Here is a 20254-nt window from a genome sequence, read left to right on the forward strand (position 1 = left end):
AACTTGACGCGCTTGAGGTAACATTCCCATGCCTCGTTTTGTTAAAAAGCACTTCAGGGTTCCAGGTTTGGCGAGCACAAGCAGAGAAACATGGAGACGAAGAAGAAAACAGAAAACATGAAGGGTGATGAACTTGTTGCAGCTAAAGCCTTTCTTAAATAAAATCACTGCTTACAATAAGGGAATGCTCCATACAGTGCTATTAATTTTAATAGCAGGATATGGATCCATGATCCCCGCCCTGTGCTTGTATTACTCTGTCCAGTGGTCAAGCAAAAACGTCAGGGCCAAGACCAAATATCTCACAAATTACGGGATGTGTGCATGCATAGTTTGGAGGAGAAAATCTACTGTCAGGTTTTAGGGATCTAATCCAGCCCAGAAATTGATCCTCCCAGTTTGTAGGAAAAAAAGTCAAGGATCAAGACCCAAGGTGGAAAAATAAAGCAAAACTTCAGCCTTTAAGCTAGATGAGACTCAGATTGTCTAGATTTGTGAAGCGAATCCTGGCAGGTGACTGACAAATTCGACTGTCAGTTCAAACTTAATTTGTAACTCAAGGAGCCTCAAACTGTCAGTGCAACTTTTGCCCAAATTCAGCCTCACAGACGGCAAAATCAGACTGTTTTTCCCAGTTCAGATTGATTGAGAGTTAAATGGAAGGTTAACAATGTACACGTCACAATTTACTCAAATGACTGAGTTGTTTCCAGATGTGAAGAATGAAAAAGAGAGATGAAAAAACACTGCGTTAAGCTACAGATATGTCTCATAAATGATGGTTTGATTTTCACTTGTTCAAATTTGAACACAAACATGTTCAGAAGTTGGAGACCGACTCCAGAAGTCCATTTGTAAGAAAAGCAGAAAGAATTGAATTTCTCTACCGGCACGAATCAAACAAATCATATTTGATTCAGTTTGTCAGGAGATTTTGGCTTTGGGCTTCTGCTCTGACAAGTTTCTACTCTCATGTGTTCCTGGGTCAAATTCGATTCAGGGCTAACCATGCTGCTGTAGCTGCGTTTTCCTCTCTGTGAGGGAAATTGGGACAGATCTTTGTCAAAGTTTATATTCCTACTTAAACGCATCTATTCAAAAAACTATCAGTTCTTGGCACATTTTCACGTCAACGCGCAGGTTTTAAGTCCAGCCCAGGAGCCGAGGGAGGCCCTCAATTAAACAAAACAAAAGACCACCTACTCAGCTCTGCCCCCCTCTTCTGCTCACTTCTTTTGAGTTTATTTAATAAAAACAGCACTACAGTTTCAATTCATGAATGGATATCACTTAATGAGGGATAAAAGCTGTTAAAAAGTGGCTTAAGTGTTCAAAAATGGGTGGCTAACGTAGTGAATAGGCTTTAAAAAGTAGCAACAGTAGGGTTAGACATTTATGACGATGCATATCAAATCCATAAGCAATTAACCCATAGTAGCATTAATCTTAATGAGGGTGAGACAGCTGGGGTGGAGGAGGTTAAGCTGATCACAGCTGGGTTTATGACTACCAAGTCCTGCCTGAACTAACACTGATGTAATTAGTCAATTTTAATTAATGTGGACATTTCAGAATAAAAACTTCAGACATTTAAATCTTAAACACATTTTCTGTCGTGTTAACCTCCACAAAAAGCTAAGCATCAGCTCTTAAGTATCGTACAGCATTGAGCACATCAATACTGACATAAGAAAGTTAAATTTTATTTAAAGTACACAGAAAATAACACAATGTACACTGAAAGAAACAATCAGTAAATTCTTCAACAGGAGCAAAACATAGCCTACATAAGCCTGTTCATGCCAACAGTGAAAACATGTTCTAAACACTGAAATGAAGGTATAGTTCTCCCTTTTAAGTTCAAGTTAATAGCAGGCTTACATGTAATAAAAAACACTAAATGTAAACACAGCAAATGCATTTGTTTTAACAGTTTTTATATCATAAAAACTTTTAATGAAGGATTAAAATCTGGACCAGAAGACTGGACGTAAACTCAAAAGTAAGACTGCAACATTTTAGCACCTCATCCTAATGATTTGACCATCTAAGGAGAGTTTTACCAAACAATGCATTTAGATTTTTGGTTGAATTAAGAAGCAGACAAGAGGTTACCGAAGTTTAAAGAACTTGTCAGTTTGAAATTTCAGGACCAAAATAACTTTAAATAACAATTCCAGTGCTTCTCAAGCACCAACCTTATAACTTCCTGCTGGCTATCCTCTTGGATCTCCTCAGCCCAGCGTTTTGTTCCTCTACCGCGGCAGCTTGTTTTCTATCTCTCTGCTTGTTTCCTTTCTCCTCTGCGAGCTTGCTTTTTGTTGATTTTCTTTGTTTGTCCAAGTCTTTTGAATTCTCTGTAGAGATATTGGCTTTTTTTCTTTCCTTTCCTCGGCTTTTCACTTTGGTAGCCTGTGGTTCCTCTGAGGTTTTTGCTTCTTTAGCTTCCAGTTTAGATTGTTGGGCTTTTAGGTTGCTGATCTGAATTTCAAGAGTTTTATTTGCTTCCTGTGAAAACATGTTTTTAGTTAGAGTACAGCACAATGATTATTAGATTAATTCCAAAAAGAAATCAGCTTTTTACCTCTTGTTGAGCAAGTTCTGACTTTAGGATGGATAGCTGGCTCATTAAACTCTGTATCCTCATCTGAAAACAGAGATATACAGGTGCATCTCAAAAAAATTAGAATATCATAAAAAAGTTCAATATTTTTGTCACTCATTTCAGAAAGTGAAACCCATATATTATATAGACTCATTACACAGAGTGAAATATTCAAGCCTTCATTTCTTGACATGTTGATGATTATGGCTTACAGATAAGAAAACCCAAAATTCAGAGTCTCAAAATTAGAGAATTACATAAGATCAATAAAAAAGGATATTTTAAACAGAAATGTCAGGCTTCTGAAAAGTACGTTCATTTCTATGCCTTCAATACTTGGTTGGGCCTCCTTTTGCATGAATTACTGCATCAATGCAGCGTGGCATGGAGGCAATCAGCCTGTGGCACTGCTCAGGTGTAATAAAAGCCCAGGTTGCTTTGATAGCAGCCTTCCGGTCATTTGCATTGTTGGGTCTGGTGTCTCTCATCTCCCTCTTGACAATACCCCATAGATTCTCTATGGGGTTCAGGTCAGGCCAGTTTGCTGGCCAATCAAGCACAGTAACACCATGGTCATTGAACCTGCTTTTGGTACCTTTGGCAGTGTGGGCGGGTGCAAAGTCCTGCTGGAAAATGAAATCAGCATCTCCATGGTGCTTGTCAGCAGAAGGAAGCATGAAGGTCTCTAAAATGTCCTGGTAGATGGCTGCGTTGACTGTGGACTTCAGAAAACACAGTGGACCAACACCAGCAGATGCCATGGCAGCCCAAATCATCACTGACTGTGGAAACTTCACACTGGACTTTACACAACATGGATTCTGTGCGTCTGGACTCTTCCTCCAGACTCTGGGACCTTGATTTCCAAATGACATGCAAAATGTACTTTCATATGAAAAGAGGACTTTGGACCACTGAGTAACAGTCCAGTTCTTTTTCTCCACAGCCCAGGTAAGACGCTTCTGATGTTATCTCTGGTTCAGGAGTGGCCTGGCACGAGGAATGCCACATTTGTAGCCCATGTCTAGGATTCTTTTGTGCTGACTCCAGCCACAGTCCACTCCTTGTGAAGCTCCCCCAAATTCTTGAATGGATTTTGCTTGAAAATCCTCTCAAGGTTGTGGTTATTCCTTATGCTGGGGCACCTTTTCCTACCACACTTTTTCCTTCCACTCAACTTTCCATGAATATGCTTGGATAGAGCACTCTGTGAACAAGCAGCTTCTTTAGCAATGACCTTTTGTGGCTTACCCTCCTTGTGGAGGGTGTCACTGACTGTCTTCTGGACATGTCAAGTCTGCAGTCTTCCCTATGATTGTGTAGCCTACTGATCCAGACTGAGAGACCATTTAAAGACTCAGGAAACCTTTGCAGGTGTTTTGAGTTAATTAGCTGATAAGGGCGTGAAACCATGACTTTCCAGTATTGAACTTTTTCACAATATTTTAATCTGAGACACTGAATTTTGGGTTTTCATTATCTGTAAGCCATAATCATCAACATTTCAAGAAAGAAAGGCTTAAAATACTTCACTCTGTGTGGAATGAGTCTATATAATATATGGGTTTCACTTTCTGAAATGAGGGACAAAAAATATTGAACTTTTTCATGATATTCTAATTTTGAGATGTACCTGTAAGTCAAAACTACTATGCAATTAAGATGAAATACAGCTGTTCTCACCCGTTCTCCGGCGACTTGTTTTTCAAGCTGCCCTCGTTCTTCAGCCTCCTTTTTCTTCCTGTATTTTTGAAGAGATCATTTTAGTATTTTAAACCACATTTTTAACCCTAAGACACCCTAAAAAAAGTTACACACAGCCTCTTCGTGTCCAAATATGGACATACATACATTAATATTTACCCTCACTTTTTTGCATTAATTCTCTCATCAACAAAAGACCAAATGAGAAAAATCAAATTTTGATTAATTTTCAGGATTTAAACCCTTAAAAAAATCATAAATCCATTTGTTTTTTATGTGAAAAAAACAAACACAAAATTAAATCATTTCTATAAACTGCATGCATATTGGATTTCCTTGAACGGGGTTATCACAGCTTTCAGGTCAATTATGAGCAGAAACCTTTTTCTTTTTGCACAATTTAAACAACACTGTTAGATTTAATTAAAAAAAAAAGTTACACTTGGATCCCTCAATTCCATAAATGGTTACTATGCATAACAGCAATTATAATATACATCAATATTTTTCCCTCACTTTTTTGTATTAATTTTTACATTAATACATTATTACAATAATACTGCATTTAACCCTTAAAATGCCAGTTTAAGAGCACAAAATCTCCTTGTTTTGTGGAAAAAAAAAAACGAAGAATGAAACAATTTTCATAAAACGTATGCAAATCAGATTTCCTTGAAAGGGGTTATCACAGCTGTGGACATGTTGATGAGCCGATACTTTGGTATTTATGCATAATATTTGTCAACTGTGTTAGGTTTTTTTAAAAAGTGACATTTTGACCCCTTGTGTCCTAAAATGGTCATCATACATAAATGGCAATAACAATATTCTACAATAATATTTTCTCCACTTTTCTGCATTAATTTTTTCATTGAAAGGACTCATCCTTATTTTGATTTCCTCTGCAGCTACATCTCTGACTATAGAGCAATATATTGTAAATATACTGAACATCATAATGTCTTTTTCTGGGCAATTGGAGACCAGGAAAAAACATGCAGTTTCCCTTTATGCTAAATATATGAAAACAACTGGCATTTTGTGACAAACAGAAAACTAAAATTTGAAGCAATGACTCCTGAATAAAAGTCTAAAATCGTAAAATGCATGTCATCTTACTTCTATGGATTTTAGATAAAATACTGTGGGTTGTAATGGGTTTTGATGGGACATTTTTGGTCCCGAAGGTACTGAGTGTGTACAAAAAGTGTACAGGGCCTATTATTGAACCTTTAAAGGTAAAATTTAAAAAATCTGATGGGAACAAAAGGTGTCATCAAAAATGTGTTGTTAGCATTAACACAGCCAAAATTATTAAAAAATGAGCAAAAAAGCCACAAAATAGTCTCAGGAAGAATGCTAGCAGCTAGTTAGCCTAGCACAGAGACTTTAAACACATCAGCCCCTCAGAAAACTCAAACATACAGTTTTAACTCCTTTGTTTTTCTGAACAATTCTATATCAAATCTGACTTTTAGAAGTGCCAATTGGATGGTTTGCCAATTTGAGTGTGGACATAAGCTAGACGTTTAGCCTAATGTGCTGTTATTTAAGATAAATGCTGCTGATGATAGTTTTATAGTGTTCCAGAGATATCAAGTCATTTGAATGAAGACTTCTTTTGAAAACTGTTAGAACACCAGCTTAAAAATGAAGCTGAAATGTCTCATTTATTTAAAAACATGGTGTTTTCTTGGAGAATTGGCTGGGCCTCAAAGCTTACTTGTTTGCCACTTGTGTCTCCAGCTGTCTGAGCTCAATCCTCTTCTCATCAACGGCTGTTTGGACATCCTTCTCCGTCAACATGGTGAGGAGAGCCTTGGCGTCGAGGTCCATTAAATCCGTCAGAGGGGCTTTGGATTTTATTACCATCTTCATCCATTCGACGAGATCTTTACAGGAAGGGTACTGATGGAAAAACAGATTTGTGAGGATGATTTTAAACATCTTTAAAAGAACATTTGAAGCACAAGGAGAAATATACGGCTCACATGAGTTTATTATTATCAGTAAATGTATTTGTATGTAAAAGTGAGGTCAGTCTGCAGGGGCAGAGGGTTTACGTTTGAAGCAGTCTGCCTCCAAAACTGTAAATGCCAGAAGAATGATCTCAAAGCGTCCATCATCTTTAACCTTGAGAAGGAGAGACATTTTCTGCACAATAATGCTATTTCAGGGTCAATATAAATGCACATAAAAATGCCTGAACCAGACACAGGTTTGAACACTGAGCTCAGTTATGCAGCTTATATAAAAAGTCTTCCCTCTCCGGCATGGAAACAACTGAAACTTTACTGCTGGACTGCTCATAGTATGTTCTCTTTCTACTGGGACTGCTAGTTTGTGTGGCAAACGCACCCCTGCAGACTTGAGCAGTGCATCCTCACCTCTCTCATCACAGCCTCTGCTTTCTCCCTGACTTCACAAATCAGCTCATAAGCCATCGTTTCCTTATTTAAGAGCTTCTGAATCTCTTCCAGCTCTCCCTGCAGACACAAAAGCATCCTGTAAATATCTCAAAGTAAACAACGATTGCGATCAAGCAGCAGTGAGATAAAACTACAATCACCTGCAGCTTTCTAACAAGCTTCTCGTCCTTCATCTTTTTGATGAACTCCAAGTCACACGGGGTGAGCTGGTAGCCCGTCATTCCTCTCAGCATGGAGGTAGGGTCGTCCGTTTCTGACGTATTCAGATGTAAAACAGTCAAAAGCAGGAAAACGAGGAGTTACTTCTGATCAAATCCAACGCTCTGACTCAAACAGAAGTTGTAAAAGCAGAAGCAGGGATGACTCCTACCTGTTCTTACTGCCAGAGAGTCATATTCACACATGGTGTTTTGCATGCTTGTCATCCTGGTTCCATCCACCTGATATAAAAGGAGAGTTAATAGGGCATAAAAAGATAAATACAGAAGGTGAATAATGTGATTATTTACCTGCACACTCTGCTGTGTCTCTTCCCAATCCTCATTACAAAAATCCAGGTGTTTCCTCACATCCGTCAGAGGAGGAGTTCTGGGAAGTTGCCGACCGGAAGGGATAAAGTTGAGCCTGCCTTGGCTCCAGATTTCCAATTTTCTGTTGGACATGTCAGAAGCGTCTCTAATAATAAACTCAGACAAAGCCACCTTCTCTCTTTCTGTGTCTTCACGCTCTTGGTATTTAAAGGGTCAGAGCTGTAGTGTTGTAATTATCTGGATCATTTTCACCTGTGGCTAAGAGGATGTAGTTTCCAATTTTGACCACTAGATGGTGACAGATACATGTTCTTGAAACTGTTTACAGGAGGAGGGAAATGTGCAAACACTTAGACTGTTAAGTTGAGACTGTTATAAATGTTCTTTTTCCATGGTTTAAAAGTGGGAATTAATTGTTTTTTTCTGTCAATAACAGAAAATGCATCTACATCACTGTCTTAATAGACTAATGCTGTTATGAAAGAGTGAAAATAGATGATGAAAAAACTTGATTTAACTGCAGTATTTAGATAGAAAATACTCTTAGAATGAGTAGCAAAATGATAAAGAAGTAATCTGATAGCATGGACTGGAATTTCTGAACAGTGTTGAGGTAATTGTATTATAGCTTCAAAATTTCATTTACAAGGCATTACATAAAACAGGAAATGAATAAATAAATAAATGAATAAAATAAAATAAAAAAAGATACAATAAATACAAATAAATAAAATCAACCAATCAATAAAATCAAATAAATAAATAAACAGAGAAGTAAAGTCCATAAATAAAACAATAAAATAAATAAAACAATAAATAAACAAAACAAAAAATAATACAATGAAACAAATAAAATAAATCAATCAATAAAATTAATGAATTAATTAAACAAATGCAAATATTAAATCAATCAATAAATAAAATAAGTAAAATAATATAATCAATAGAATCAATCAATAAATAAAACAAATAAAACAATAAATAAAATCAATAAAATCAATTAATAAATCAAACAAATAAAATAATGAAATCACTCAAACAGAATCAATGAATAAATAAAACAATAAATCAAACTAATAAAATAATTAAATTTAAGAAAATTATGAAAAAAATAAAATCCTAAAAACTAATATTACTAAAATCAATCAAATAGACAAAACATTAAATAATTCTTCTAGTAATATTAATATAATACACTATAATAAAATACAGTGTTTTTAAAGTCCCTGTAAAATGATAAAAAAAAATCTTTATTTAAGGTTTGTGTGTGTGACAGGCCAGTGTGTTATGAACCGCCAGGGCAAATTTCAGTCATAAAAACAACTCTAGGTTTACAAAACTAAGCATCCAATTCATGAAAAATTAAGCAGTAAATTCTGCTCCAGAGTGTTGTGGGCGTGTCAGTTGAATGAGATGAAGCCACACCTTCTCAGCAGAAATACGATCCACTCAGATTAAAAAAATGCTTCTGGTTAGCTGTCTAACTCTGTGCCAGAGCAGAGGGACAGAAGTTGGGGGTTAAATTTACTGTTTTCTGGCACAAATCTCTGTTTTGATACTTTCAATGACCTGTAGGCCACTGTGGCTGATAGATTTGGGAAAATTGCCTCACAATGAACAAAAACACAACATGTAGCTGGTGTTAACGCTCAATGAAGGCAGTGACTTCAGCTAACAACAGACTTTACTGAGATTAACTGCTTGGTGATGTTATATCGCTGTAGTATTAGGGGGGCAGGGTCATTCCCCATTAAATCTGGTGATGACATGATCATGATTATAATATGATTTTGCCCTGCTCAAATAAAACAGTGCCAGAAAAGAGGACAACACCTTCAAACAAGCTAAGTGAAAAAAATCTGTGTTTTCACAAGGTAAATGCTGATCATATAAGAGCTGCATATTTTTAAGCTTCAGAGCCTTATGACTGAAGTTCTTTCAAATAACGGGACTGCACTACTTTTAAAAATGTGGTATTGAAATTTTGATAATCTTCTTCACTACTTGATTCTAAATAAGAATCTTGTGTTTGATTTTCCTCCTAAAGTCATGTTAAGGTCACAAAGTTTCCCCACAGTGCACAGACAGACAGACACATAGACAGGCAGGTGTGCAGACGGACAGATGCACCCCGATACAAAATAGCCAGATAGCCAACCAAAACCGCGGTCTATCTTTAACCTGAGCCGTTGGTGTCACACTGCCAGTCCCACATGTTTGTGGAGCTCCAGGAACTCTAGAGGAGAGTGCTGAGTCGTAAATACCTCTGTTTTTAAACCGCCCGCTCCCATAATGCCGAGCGGGCTGCAGGAGAGGAAAGAGGAAGAGGTCAGGGAGTGTGTCTATCCGTGTGATAAATCGGTGCTTTATGACGCTGGCTTGGCCTCGCCGAGTGGAAAACGTTTGCATGGTTTTACATTGCAGGTGACAAATCATTCCTCAATAAAAATCAGATTTAAAATTACATTTCTCATCTTCTTCATAGCGACAATTCCTCTGCGGTGTAAGTATCTCTTCCTACCGTGTTTCTGTTTATACACAGGGGAGAGGATATGTTAACTAGGTGGTTTAAAGACTTATTTTTACAGAAATGTCTGAGAATGGACATTAAACCACATGCTTTCGACGTAAAAGCCCCAAATGGCAAAGAAACAGCATGCACATATGCAAGATCACTCTCAAACCTCGAACTCAGTGTCATTAAAAACCTCACAGACATCATTAGGACCTTTCAGAAAGCCTGTCCACACATTCAGAGACACAAAATAAACCCACACTGGTCTATGTGTCCTATAAAAGCTCTCTGCTGTAGGATGAAGCGCCCCAAAAAGGCCGTTTACAGCTCCTCTGTCATGTAGCCTGTCGAACAGTCAAAGCGGATGGGTCGTAAAGGGGCTGATGAAACAGTACCCTGGTGGCTGTTAATGTAAGACAAAGAGGGTTTGACAGAGATAGACCTTTAGATTTCACTAGAGACTGATGGGAATAGAAATTCTACACAGTTCATCCTGAATCTGAGTGGATGATTGTGCAAAGTTTGAAGAAAATTCCCCAATCAATCTTGATTTTTTGTGTTCACAAGCAAGGGATGGACATGAGGCCGTATGAACTTTACATTTAACCTATGACCTCCAAACTGTATTCAGTTCAACCTTGCATCAGAGTGGACATTTGTGCAAAGTTAGAAGAAAATCCGGTAGCACTTTATATTAGCGGGACCTAATTACCAAGAGATTACCGAGTAATTACACAGAATTTTTTATAGTAATAAGTATAATTATCTAGTAATTTCTCATAATATTGTTGCATCTCTCTGGTAATTAGGTGGTATTTGACCCTAACCCTAACCATTGTAGGATTGTTGTATTTCTCTTGTAATTAGGTGTAATTTTACCCAAACCCCTATCCCCAAACCCCGTAATATTCAGGAAATACTCTTGTAATTGGGTGGTACTTTACCCTAACACCAAGCAAAGAACCTAACCCTAATATTGCGGCAACTGTATGGTAATTAGGTGGCATTTACCCCAAATTTTTACCTCAACCCCAAACTCTAGCCCTGACCCTCATGACACTGAGGGAATTCTCTTATATTAGGTGATAATTTACCCCAACCCTAACCTTTGTTAGATTGAGGCAACTGTCTGGTAATTAGGTGTTATTTTGAACAAACTTCAACAGCCAACTCTAACCCTCACAATATTGTGGCAATTCCCTGTTAATTGGGTGGTATTTCACTCAAACTCTAACCCTAAACCCTCTCAATATTGTGGCAATTCTCTTGTAATTAGGTGGTGTTTTACCCTAATCCCAACCCTAACCCTTGTAATATTGGATAATTCTCTGGTAATTAGGGGGTATTTTAGTCTAACTCTAACCCCATAACCCCAACTCTAACCCTCATAATATTGAGGCAATTTCCTTGTAATTATGTGGTATTTCACCCTAACCCCAACCCCCTAACCCACTCAATATTGTGACAGTTCTCTGGTAATCAGGGGGTATTTTAGTCGAACCCCAACCCTTGTAATATTGGGTAATTCCCTGGTAATTAGGTTGCATTTAAGGCCTCGTCCACATGGAGACAAATTCAGGAGTAGCTATATGCAAATTTTTTTTGTCGTATCGGTGTTTCATCCACACGGAAATGCCGTATTTGGTGACTGTAAACGAAACTTTTTGAAAACGGGTCCCAGAGTGCACAAATCTGTAAGTGACTACTGTCTCAGTGTGGACGGCCAACCACATCTTTCTTGAAACGATTCCATCACACATAGCGTAGCTCTCTTAAGATGCCTGCGCGAGTATAACCCTCTCAATATTGTGGCAGTACTTTGTAATTAGGTGTTGTTTAAACCTAACCCTAACCCAGGTAACACTGAGGCAATTCACTGTTAATTGAGTATTATTATTTTAGCCTAACCCTGACCCCCCCGCCCCTAGTAATCAGGTGGCATTTTACTCAAACCCCAACCCCTAGTCCTAATCCTTGTAATATTGTGGCAATTCTCTGTAATTGGGTGGTATCTTATCCCAGCAAAACCCAAACTAAATGATTTGTTGCCTATGTTTAGGTTTTAAAGTACAAAGGGAAAGTCTTTATTCTGTATATTTCTGCTATAAATAGTAGATTAAAAACAAGTATTATGCATTTCTTGGAGGTTAAAGGTGGTCAAAAGCAGCAGAGATCAGAGTTGCTCAATTCAACACATTATTCCCAATGAAACATTGGGACAGTGAAGGGTTCTTATGGCACTGAGAAAGTGTGCATGAATACCTTGTTCTTGCTACAGTTAGAAAGTAAAGACGCATCTATATACGGTAGTAAATGTATGGAACGACACTAATGCAACATTATACTAGGTAAGCACACACATGTGAAGGAACACATGCAATACTCATGTCCGAATCTTAACCGTACACTCACAACCGGTGGCGAGTGATGAGAGACGGCTAGTTGGAAACTTCGAGGCCTGCATTTCTCTGTCGTGCCGCTCTCAGAGCTGTCAGTGAGGTTCATTTTGAGATGTTTGTGAGGAGTGACCAGTGTAATGTTACCGCATGCTTCAGCCCAGGGACATGCACTGTATGATGTGTAGACCTGACGCTGTGTTTTCAGCAGGTTTGAGCGCTCAAATTGCTGAAAAAGTGTCCTGAGTCATTCCTCAAACTGAAGGTTTGGTCTCAGGCACGTTTTATCCCTCTAGGAGCTCATGCTAACACCTTGGAAATCATCATTTATTAGCACAGAATATGTGCTGTGCAAAACATGAATTTTACACAAAGTTTGGATGCTTTTGACCCAATTTTAGGATGTTAAATTCTAGCACAAAAGTCATGCATGCACAAAACATAAATATATTGTCACACATTAGGGCTCGTCTCCTCATAAAGTGCATCTTTGTACCATGAATGATTAAAGAGCACTTTAAGTCCTCAGTGCGTCTCTTTAATTGCTGTTTTGTCCGCTTGCAAGCTCATAAGGGAAATGCGATTAATTGTTGCTGGTGTTGCATCGATTCACTGAGTAGGATATAAAAAAACCCCACCGCTCTGCGGAGGTTAAACCGGACATAAAGACTCTTAATTCTCAGTGTAATCCATAACACTTAACAGAATCCTTGTTATTCAGGGTTTGGAGAGCATTTTGTCTCCATTTCTGCCTCTTGGGGTTATTTTTTCTTTTGATGAAAAAGCTGCATAAGAGCATTCCTCTAAGACTTGCGCAGCTTTTCATCAAACCAAGAGCTAGAAATTCCGTGTGAACGCCTTTTATCGCTCCAAGAATCTTCTCTTAATGTGGGAAAATACAAAAAATGTGCATCAAATCCTGAATCTACTTGACATTGTAAAGTGCAGGCCTGGAGTCTGCTGTAACAGATACACTTCAGGAGCTATAATCACTTCAGAACGACAACATATATAACAGGGATTGACAACTTAGTGAGAGTGAGTGCCAGGAGTGGAGGTGTCAGAAAATCCTGCATACTCTCAGCCCTCTGTGGTAAAGCATTATCTCTTCCTAGTGTAAGGTTTCACACACATTGGCTGGCTTTATATTATTTTTAGGCCTTCATTTAGATTTAATTTGATAGTAGAGTGGAGTAGGTAGAGTCAGCAGTCCTTTAAAGCTAAATGCAGTATGTTTTTTTTAAACTCTGTGGCACATTTTTGCGTAGGTGTGCGCCCTATTTTAGTCAGAACGGCTGAGTCACTTCCTATATACCACCGTAGGCTGCTATCTCAGATCATTTTCCCCTCACAGAATGATTTCTACTCCTCTTGACTCAACTGCTGTTCTGTATTCTTATCTCTTAATCTCAAACATAACCGCCTTCCTGCAGTTGGGCACACTAGCAAAAACATGTAATACACATTTAAATATGTACAGGGGCAGACTCTAATCATACATGTGAGATTTGATGCAAATCAGAAGTTTCATGTAAGAGTTTCAGTGACTTCCTGTGAAACTGTGAAATCACAAATTGGTCGCTAACAGATGGACCAATCTTACTTCTGCCAGCAGGGGTGCTACAAGAAAACGATCAAATTAACCTTTGAATATGTAGATGTGGAGAAATTGATCCTACATGCGAAATGTGGAGGAAATCAGATGATTGGTATGAGAGTTGCATATACTTCCTGTTAAATTGGCGAGATATGAGAAATTCACCATTGCCTGTGAGACATCCTTCAATGAAACTTATCTGTGTTGTAGCCAATTATTGAGGCCTTTCTTCCAAAATCAGAGCTCAAAGGGCTAAGCACAATAAGAGGAATGAAGATATGGCATATTTGTGTCACTTCCTGTTGCCAGTAGGGGGAGCTATGATGAGATGTTTGCATGTGGGTGTGCTCAGCGTGATGGCGTTGTCTTGCAAGACAGAGCAGAACATCACAGAATATTGTACACTCCGGTTATAACTGGTGAAAGTCATTTGGCACCATCAAAAATACCTAATTTTGAAATTGAGATGAAGCTGATGGACTTCCTGTAGGAATTAGGGCATGGGTCCACAAGGCTTTTTTGTAGTTCTTATGATGACCCATATGCAGACAAAAAATCTTAAGCCTGATCTGAATGGTGTGCAGGGGCTGAATATTCAAAGGAAAAAATTAAAAAAGTCAGAGTCGGAATTGTTCAATTGCCAGGAGAGGGCGCTGTGACAAAGCAATGATATTGATATATGAATGTATTCAGGATCAATGTATGATCATCCCTGTGAAGTTTGGTGATGATTGACATAAGCATTAAAAAGTTACAAGGGATTATTGGTGTCATTTCACCGCAAAAATTGTACCAAAAAGTAGTTTAAGTTTGGGCACTGGTCATGGTCCCAACCTATGGTGAAAACTCACAGTTTGCACAACTTTAGATCTCAAGGTTGGCTAGCATGAGCAAATAAATTCTGGAGTCAATAGGATGAAATCCGTTGGAGTGGTTTGTTGAAATACAAAATTTGTGAATTACCCAACAAATGCCTTTAGCTGTTAATTATGCACTTCCTGTGCATTTTAGAGGATGGCCTCAAGAAACCTTTTTTTTGTCCAATTATGATACATATGTGTACCGATTTTCATGCACTTCGCTCTTACTAAGTCTCCTATCTCATGTTTGGGGCTCCTGCTTGATGGGCTTTCAGAATTCCACCAAAATTTCCACTGGAGCATGTTCAAGTCCCCAAATTAGCAATTCTTCTGACAGAAAAATTACACACACAGATACAAGAGGGTACCTGCTGACCTTAGGTTGATTGCTTGGGCTCTACTGATCACATAATTTTTCTGTAATGAATATTTGGTGGACAGAATTAGCAAAAAGAAGCACTGAAGGGATTTTTAAAAAGTCTCCTAATTTAAGCTGATGTGTGCAGAAGTGGAAAATCTGACAGCAGAGTAGAAAAATCCCTGAGCAAGTCTAATTTCCTCATATTTTTTTTTCTGATAACAAAGTTGACATGTCCAAAACTGCTTCAGAGGGAGGTATAAATAAATCATTTGGAGCACTCTGTACAGACTTGAAGGGTTAATACACCTGGGTAACTGAAGGTGAAAGAATTGAGAACTGAGTTGAGTGAAAGGTTAACAGCAACAAGAGGAACCACCGACAGCTGGAGGACTCCGGCTGAGTATTGACGCAATTCAGGTCACACAAACCGACGCACACCCATAAAAGACACATTCACGCATATGCACGGGTCAGTCCTAATTCAGTTACCTACGTCTGATATTTTTCTAGTCCAGGAATAATTTTAAATTCAAGATCTAATTAAGTTAAGAGCAGTTTATTTTGGCTTCCCTCTAAAGCTGAACAATGCCTATAATTCTATTAAGGCTCTGACGTCTGAGTGTGACTCAACCGTCTGTGACCCTCGGACTACATCAGAGTCACCCAGATTTTAAACCAGCCAAGAGGACGGCACTTAAAGTGTCAGGTGCCTTTTTTAGGTGCAACCCCATCTCACTCCAAGGTGAAATATATGACCCAAAGAGGGAATTCCTCCAATTTTCTAAAGATTTGCAGGTGTAAAACCTGAAAAGAGCTGCAGAGAGAACTGGGCTGCAATGTGAAAAATCTATATTGAACAGACATGATGATGTAGTTAATGTTATGCAATCAACTGCCTACACAACAGGTCTAAGTTTACATGCATGTAGCTGCCAATTATATAACTTCTGGTGGTATAACTGCTATAACTTCCAACACACACACTAATTTTGCATTTCTGTATTAACTGTAAAATGCTTATATCCAGGGCTTGACATTAAGTTTTTTGCCACGAGCCACAATTTTGGTGTTTGGAAATTATGAGCTATGTGCCAAATTTGGTACAAAGGGTATGATATGACACACTTGCTCTACTTTCCCTTAACTTTCAATAACTTTTCAGTTATTTTGAAGGGTAATTTGAGCTTTTATGTCCTCTCTGTAACAAGCCTAAACTGTAAGGGCTAACAGACAAGCACATTCAGGGTGAAGCATAAGTTGTGACGCTGATAAATTCAACCCGCCATCGTGGCTAGTAGGACTGACGCTGCTACCCGCCACGCCCATGGCCGAAATTCACCACCATTTGGCTAGTTGGCGGGTGTAAATGTCAAGCTCTGCTTATATCTAACTTCGCAATCTATTAACATAGCTTGTCCATAACTTCAATTCTCAATGCCAAAGGTTGCCACTCGATTTGAGACAACTGTGGAAGAATTTGGTCCGTTAAATGTAGCCACACCCTAAAGCACACCCTACTCTATCAAGTCTGAGGACTTGATATCGACTTCTACACAGTGGAGCAAGTGGACTCTCCCCCTACTGGCCATGAGAAAGAATGCAAGCGAAAGGCACTAATGCATTGGCTTAACAATTAAAAGCAAAAGCTACATTCACTTTATCTACTTTCTAACAGCAAACAAGACACTCAGAGAAATTACTTGTTGAGTTGCACTGTTGAAAATGTAGGCACAGGGATTTAACAATAAAAAAGGATGGTATCTCTAGCTTTCCTGCTGTCATTTTCAAACATTTTTGTTGTAAAGTTTCTCTAATAATAATAGAGGAGTTGCGTGCATACATTGCTAATTGATTTTTTGAGTTGCATTGTGGGTAATGTAGGATTAAAAAAAAGCAATGAAAGCAAGAAATCAATCAAAAAGTAAGCAGTCAACAAAACAGCATCTCCAGCTTTTTGCAGCAGTTTCCAACTTTGTTGTTTTAAAACGACTATGACAATAATATTGGGGTCAACTGGATGCATCGTGGGTAAAGTAGGCAAAAAGGCTGGACCAATAAAAAGTGTGTAAGGTAGATGAAATATTCAACTTTCATGCAGAGATTTCTGCATTAGCTTGAAAATGCCTAAGTTGACGCTAATGATTACTTGTAAGGCAATCATGCGCTCTGTGGGTAATGTAGGCAAAAGGATTTGAATGTTACAAAATAAGCAAGAAATAAAGCATTATACCTTTGGATTTCTTGCAGTAACTTTCAACATTCTGACAATGATTTAGGAGTCAACTGCATGCATTGTGGGTAATGTAGGCAAAAGGACAGGCCAGTTAAGACAAATTCCGGGTTTGAACCGATTATTATCTGGCTTTCTGCATAGATTTCCAACCTGTTTTTGTTTTAAAATGTCTAAGCTGACACTAATGAATACTTTTGAGGCTACCACATGCATTGTGGGTAATGTAGGAAAAAGGAATGTACAATAAAGAAGAACGCAAGGTTTAAATAGATTACATATCTGGCTTTCATGCATAGATTTCCAGCCTGTTTTTGTTTTAAAATGACTAAGTTGACTCTAATATTTCATGTGAAGCAATCGCATGCATTGTGGGTAATGTAGGCAAAGGGATTTAGCAATAATAAAACAGATTTCTAGTATATCTTCAGCTTTCTTGCAGCAGTTATCAGACTTTTTTGTTTTAAAATTTGTCCTTTAAAACTTACAATTATATAGGAGTCAACAACATGCATTGTGGGTAATTTAGGCAAAAGTACTAGACCAGTAAAAAGAGTACAGAGTTTAAGTAGATAATATATCCAGCTTTCATGTATAGATTCCCAACCTGTTTTTGATTTAAAATACCTAAGTTGACTCTAGTAATTACCCGCGAGGCAATTACATGCATTGTTGGTAATGTAGGCAAAAGGATTGAGCAATAAAAAAGTAAGCAATAAACAAAAGAGACAATATCTCCAGCTTTCTTGCAGCAATTTCCAACTTTTGTGTCTTCAATTTTCTCTTACAATGATATAGGAGTCAACCATGTGCATTGTGGGTAATGTAGGCAAAAGGACCAAACCAATGAAAAGAATGTAGTGTTTAAGCAGATAATATATCCAGCTTTTTGAATAGATTTCCAACCTGTTTTTATTTTAAAATACCTAAGTTGACCCTAACAATTACTTATGAGGCAATCACATGCATTGTGGGTAATGTAGGCAAAGGAATATGCGAAAGAAAGTAAGCAATAAATAAAATAGACAATAGTTCCGGCTTTCTTACAGCAAATTACAAACTTTTTTGTTTTAAAATTTGTCCTGTAAAACTGAAACTAAAATAGGAGTCAACCACATGCATCATGGGTAATGTAGGAAAAAAAGACTGGACCAATAAAGAATGCACGGTTTCAATCTGGTTTTCTTGCATGGATTTAAAACCTGTTTTAAAATGCTTAAGAAAACTCAAATAACTACACATGAGGCAATTGCTGCATTGTGGGTAATGTAGGCACCAGACTGTCAAGGCATCTTGCATCAGTTTTGAAGTTTGTTTTCGTCATCTGTAATAAAACTGTGCAAGCACAGTCATACTAGTACTAACAGTGACATGTATCAGACAGATAAGTATTTGACAAGTGGAATCATGGGATAATGAGTTCAAACAGCCTGATTAAAGGCTTAGAGGAATACATAACATGGCAGGTTTGGTTCCATTTTTCAATCACTCTCCTGTCTAAATATTGACCGTGACACCTCTCCCCCATTGCCCCGTCTCTTCACAGGGACCGTCACAGACTCCCAAGGCTCAGTCTTCTGTCAAGGGCCATATGGTACCATCAAAGATGTGTGTGTGCTTGCGTCCAAGTGTGTGTGTGAGAGAGAGAGAGGCTCAAGGTGTCAGAAGGGAGGGTGGTTTAAATTTAACTGCAACAGGGCTGATATCTGCTGCATGGCAGGTCGTGTCTCTCTCCCCCTCTGCTCTCTCTTTCACACACAGTCCCCAGCCTCAGACATCATCACACAAACACAGACAGCAGCTCCCCCAGTCTGTCAGGAGACGCTGCTTTTCTTCTCTCCCACCTATCAGACCACCTGGATTGTACGAGGGGGCCAGCTGAGGACGCAGCGGAGGGGAGGAAAAAAAAAAAAAAAAAGAAGAAGAGGGGAGCAGTGCAAATATTCACACTGAGGATAACGCTTCATCTGAGGCGGCGGGCTGAAGGCACAGCCAGTGGCACTGCAGAGGCGCAGCAGCACAGAGGGCTCAGGATTCGCTGCAAGAGGTAAGACTTGGAAGCTGTGGGTGTGTGCATGCTCTAACCCTCAGAAAGACACTATCAATCTTGTTGATTTTTGAGGAAAATAAGGTTGCATTCTTGTGTGTTTGGGTTCCGCCTGGAAAATATCCAAATCAAACAATGCAATATGTGGCAAAGTGATATGTGCAATATATTTAGAATATACTGCTGTCTAATGTTCCAAAATCTGCCCATTAATTATGCATTTCAAGAAAAAACTTTCTCTGCATCTTTTAAAGGTTATTCCACTTACTTGGCTGGGAACAGTTTAAACAAGGTTGCATCATTATGAGTTAGCATTTTGGCTCATCCTTGCAGCATTGGTTAAAATATGCATCAATGTATATCTTTAATTTAAAAGATTAGTAATAACATAATGTTAAAAATGTTTAAATTTTGCAAACTTCCTGTGTTCCCTGGCGTTTTACACCGACACTGTTAGGAACAATAGTTTTAAAGCCTTGAAGCATAAAAACGTTTAACTTGAGTGGATTTACGGTGCACTTAGTGAGTGGGTTGTAATCTGCGTAGTGGCAGCTTTCCTGTGAGGTTGCTGCTAATTAGACAGATATAAAGATTAGAGGCGAGTAGAGAGAGACTACCTTGAAGCTTGAAGGGGGCGCCGTGATCTCTGTTTAATCTGAGTAGATTAAATTTGCTCTAATTGGGTGGAAATCATTGCAAAGGAAGTTTTTTGTGCAGGCAGAGGAACAGTAAATCAGTGGTGCTTTTCAATTGGATTTGCTGACCGGAGCAAAACATGATACCGCCCTGTGGTCAATTTGCCCACCACATCAAAGCTGCGGTGATAATTCATCCGCCTCCTGTGCAGTGATACTCGGACGCCGGTGTTGCACCGTGGGTCAGATCGGTTGCAGAGAGGGAATTTCCAAAGGGCAGCGTGTCCATGAGAAGCCGCGGCAGTGCCATACAGTATCTGAGTGCAGGGGGGGCGAGTGAGGGAG

The 20254-nt window shown here is 38.6% G+C and overlaps 3 protein-coding genes across 4 annotated transcripts in view; 1 reads left to right on the plus strand and 2 right to left on the minus strand.

Moving 5' to 3' along the window:
- Window positions 1–20254, minus strand: part of LOC121506494 (collagen alpha-1(VIII) chain-like) — a 131170-nt gene that overhangs the window by 64084 nt on the left and 46832 nt on the right. The window lies entirely within an intron of this gene.
- On the minus strand, window positions 1688–7479 carry LOC121506495. Its single transcript, XM_041782336.1, has 8 exons — window positions 7248–7479; window positions 7109–7178; window positions 6879–6991; window positions 6697–6795; window positions 6033–6217; window positions 4289–4346; window positions 2585–2647; window positions 1688–2508 (listed from the first exon to the last, which is right to left on the minus strand). The coding sequence occupies exons 1-8, from the start codon at window positions 7398–7400 to the stop codon at window positions 2200–2202; spliced, it is 1050 nt and encodes a 349-aa protein (XP_041638270.1). The 5' UTR covers window positions 7401–7479; the 3' UTR covers window positions 1688–2199.
- Window positions 19014–20254, plus strand: part of filip1l (filamin A interacting protein 1-like) — a 99481-nt gene continuing 98240 nt past the window's right edge. The window contains exon 1 of the mRNA XM_041782332.1: window positions 19014–19274. The gene's annotated coding sequence lies outside the window, so the exon portion shown is untranslated. The remainder of the gene's footprint in view (window positions 19275–20254) is intronic.

Source organism: Cheilinus undulatus, linkage group 24 (genome assembly GCF_018320785.1).
Source record: "Cheilinus undulatus linkage group 24, ASM1832078v1, whole genome shotgun sequence".
Classification (NCBI taxonomy): Eukaryota; Metazoa; Chordata; class Actinopteri; order Labriformes; family Labridae; genus Cheilinus; species Cheilinus undulatus.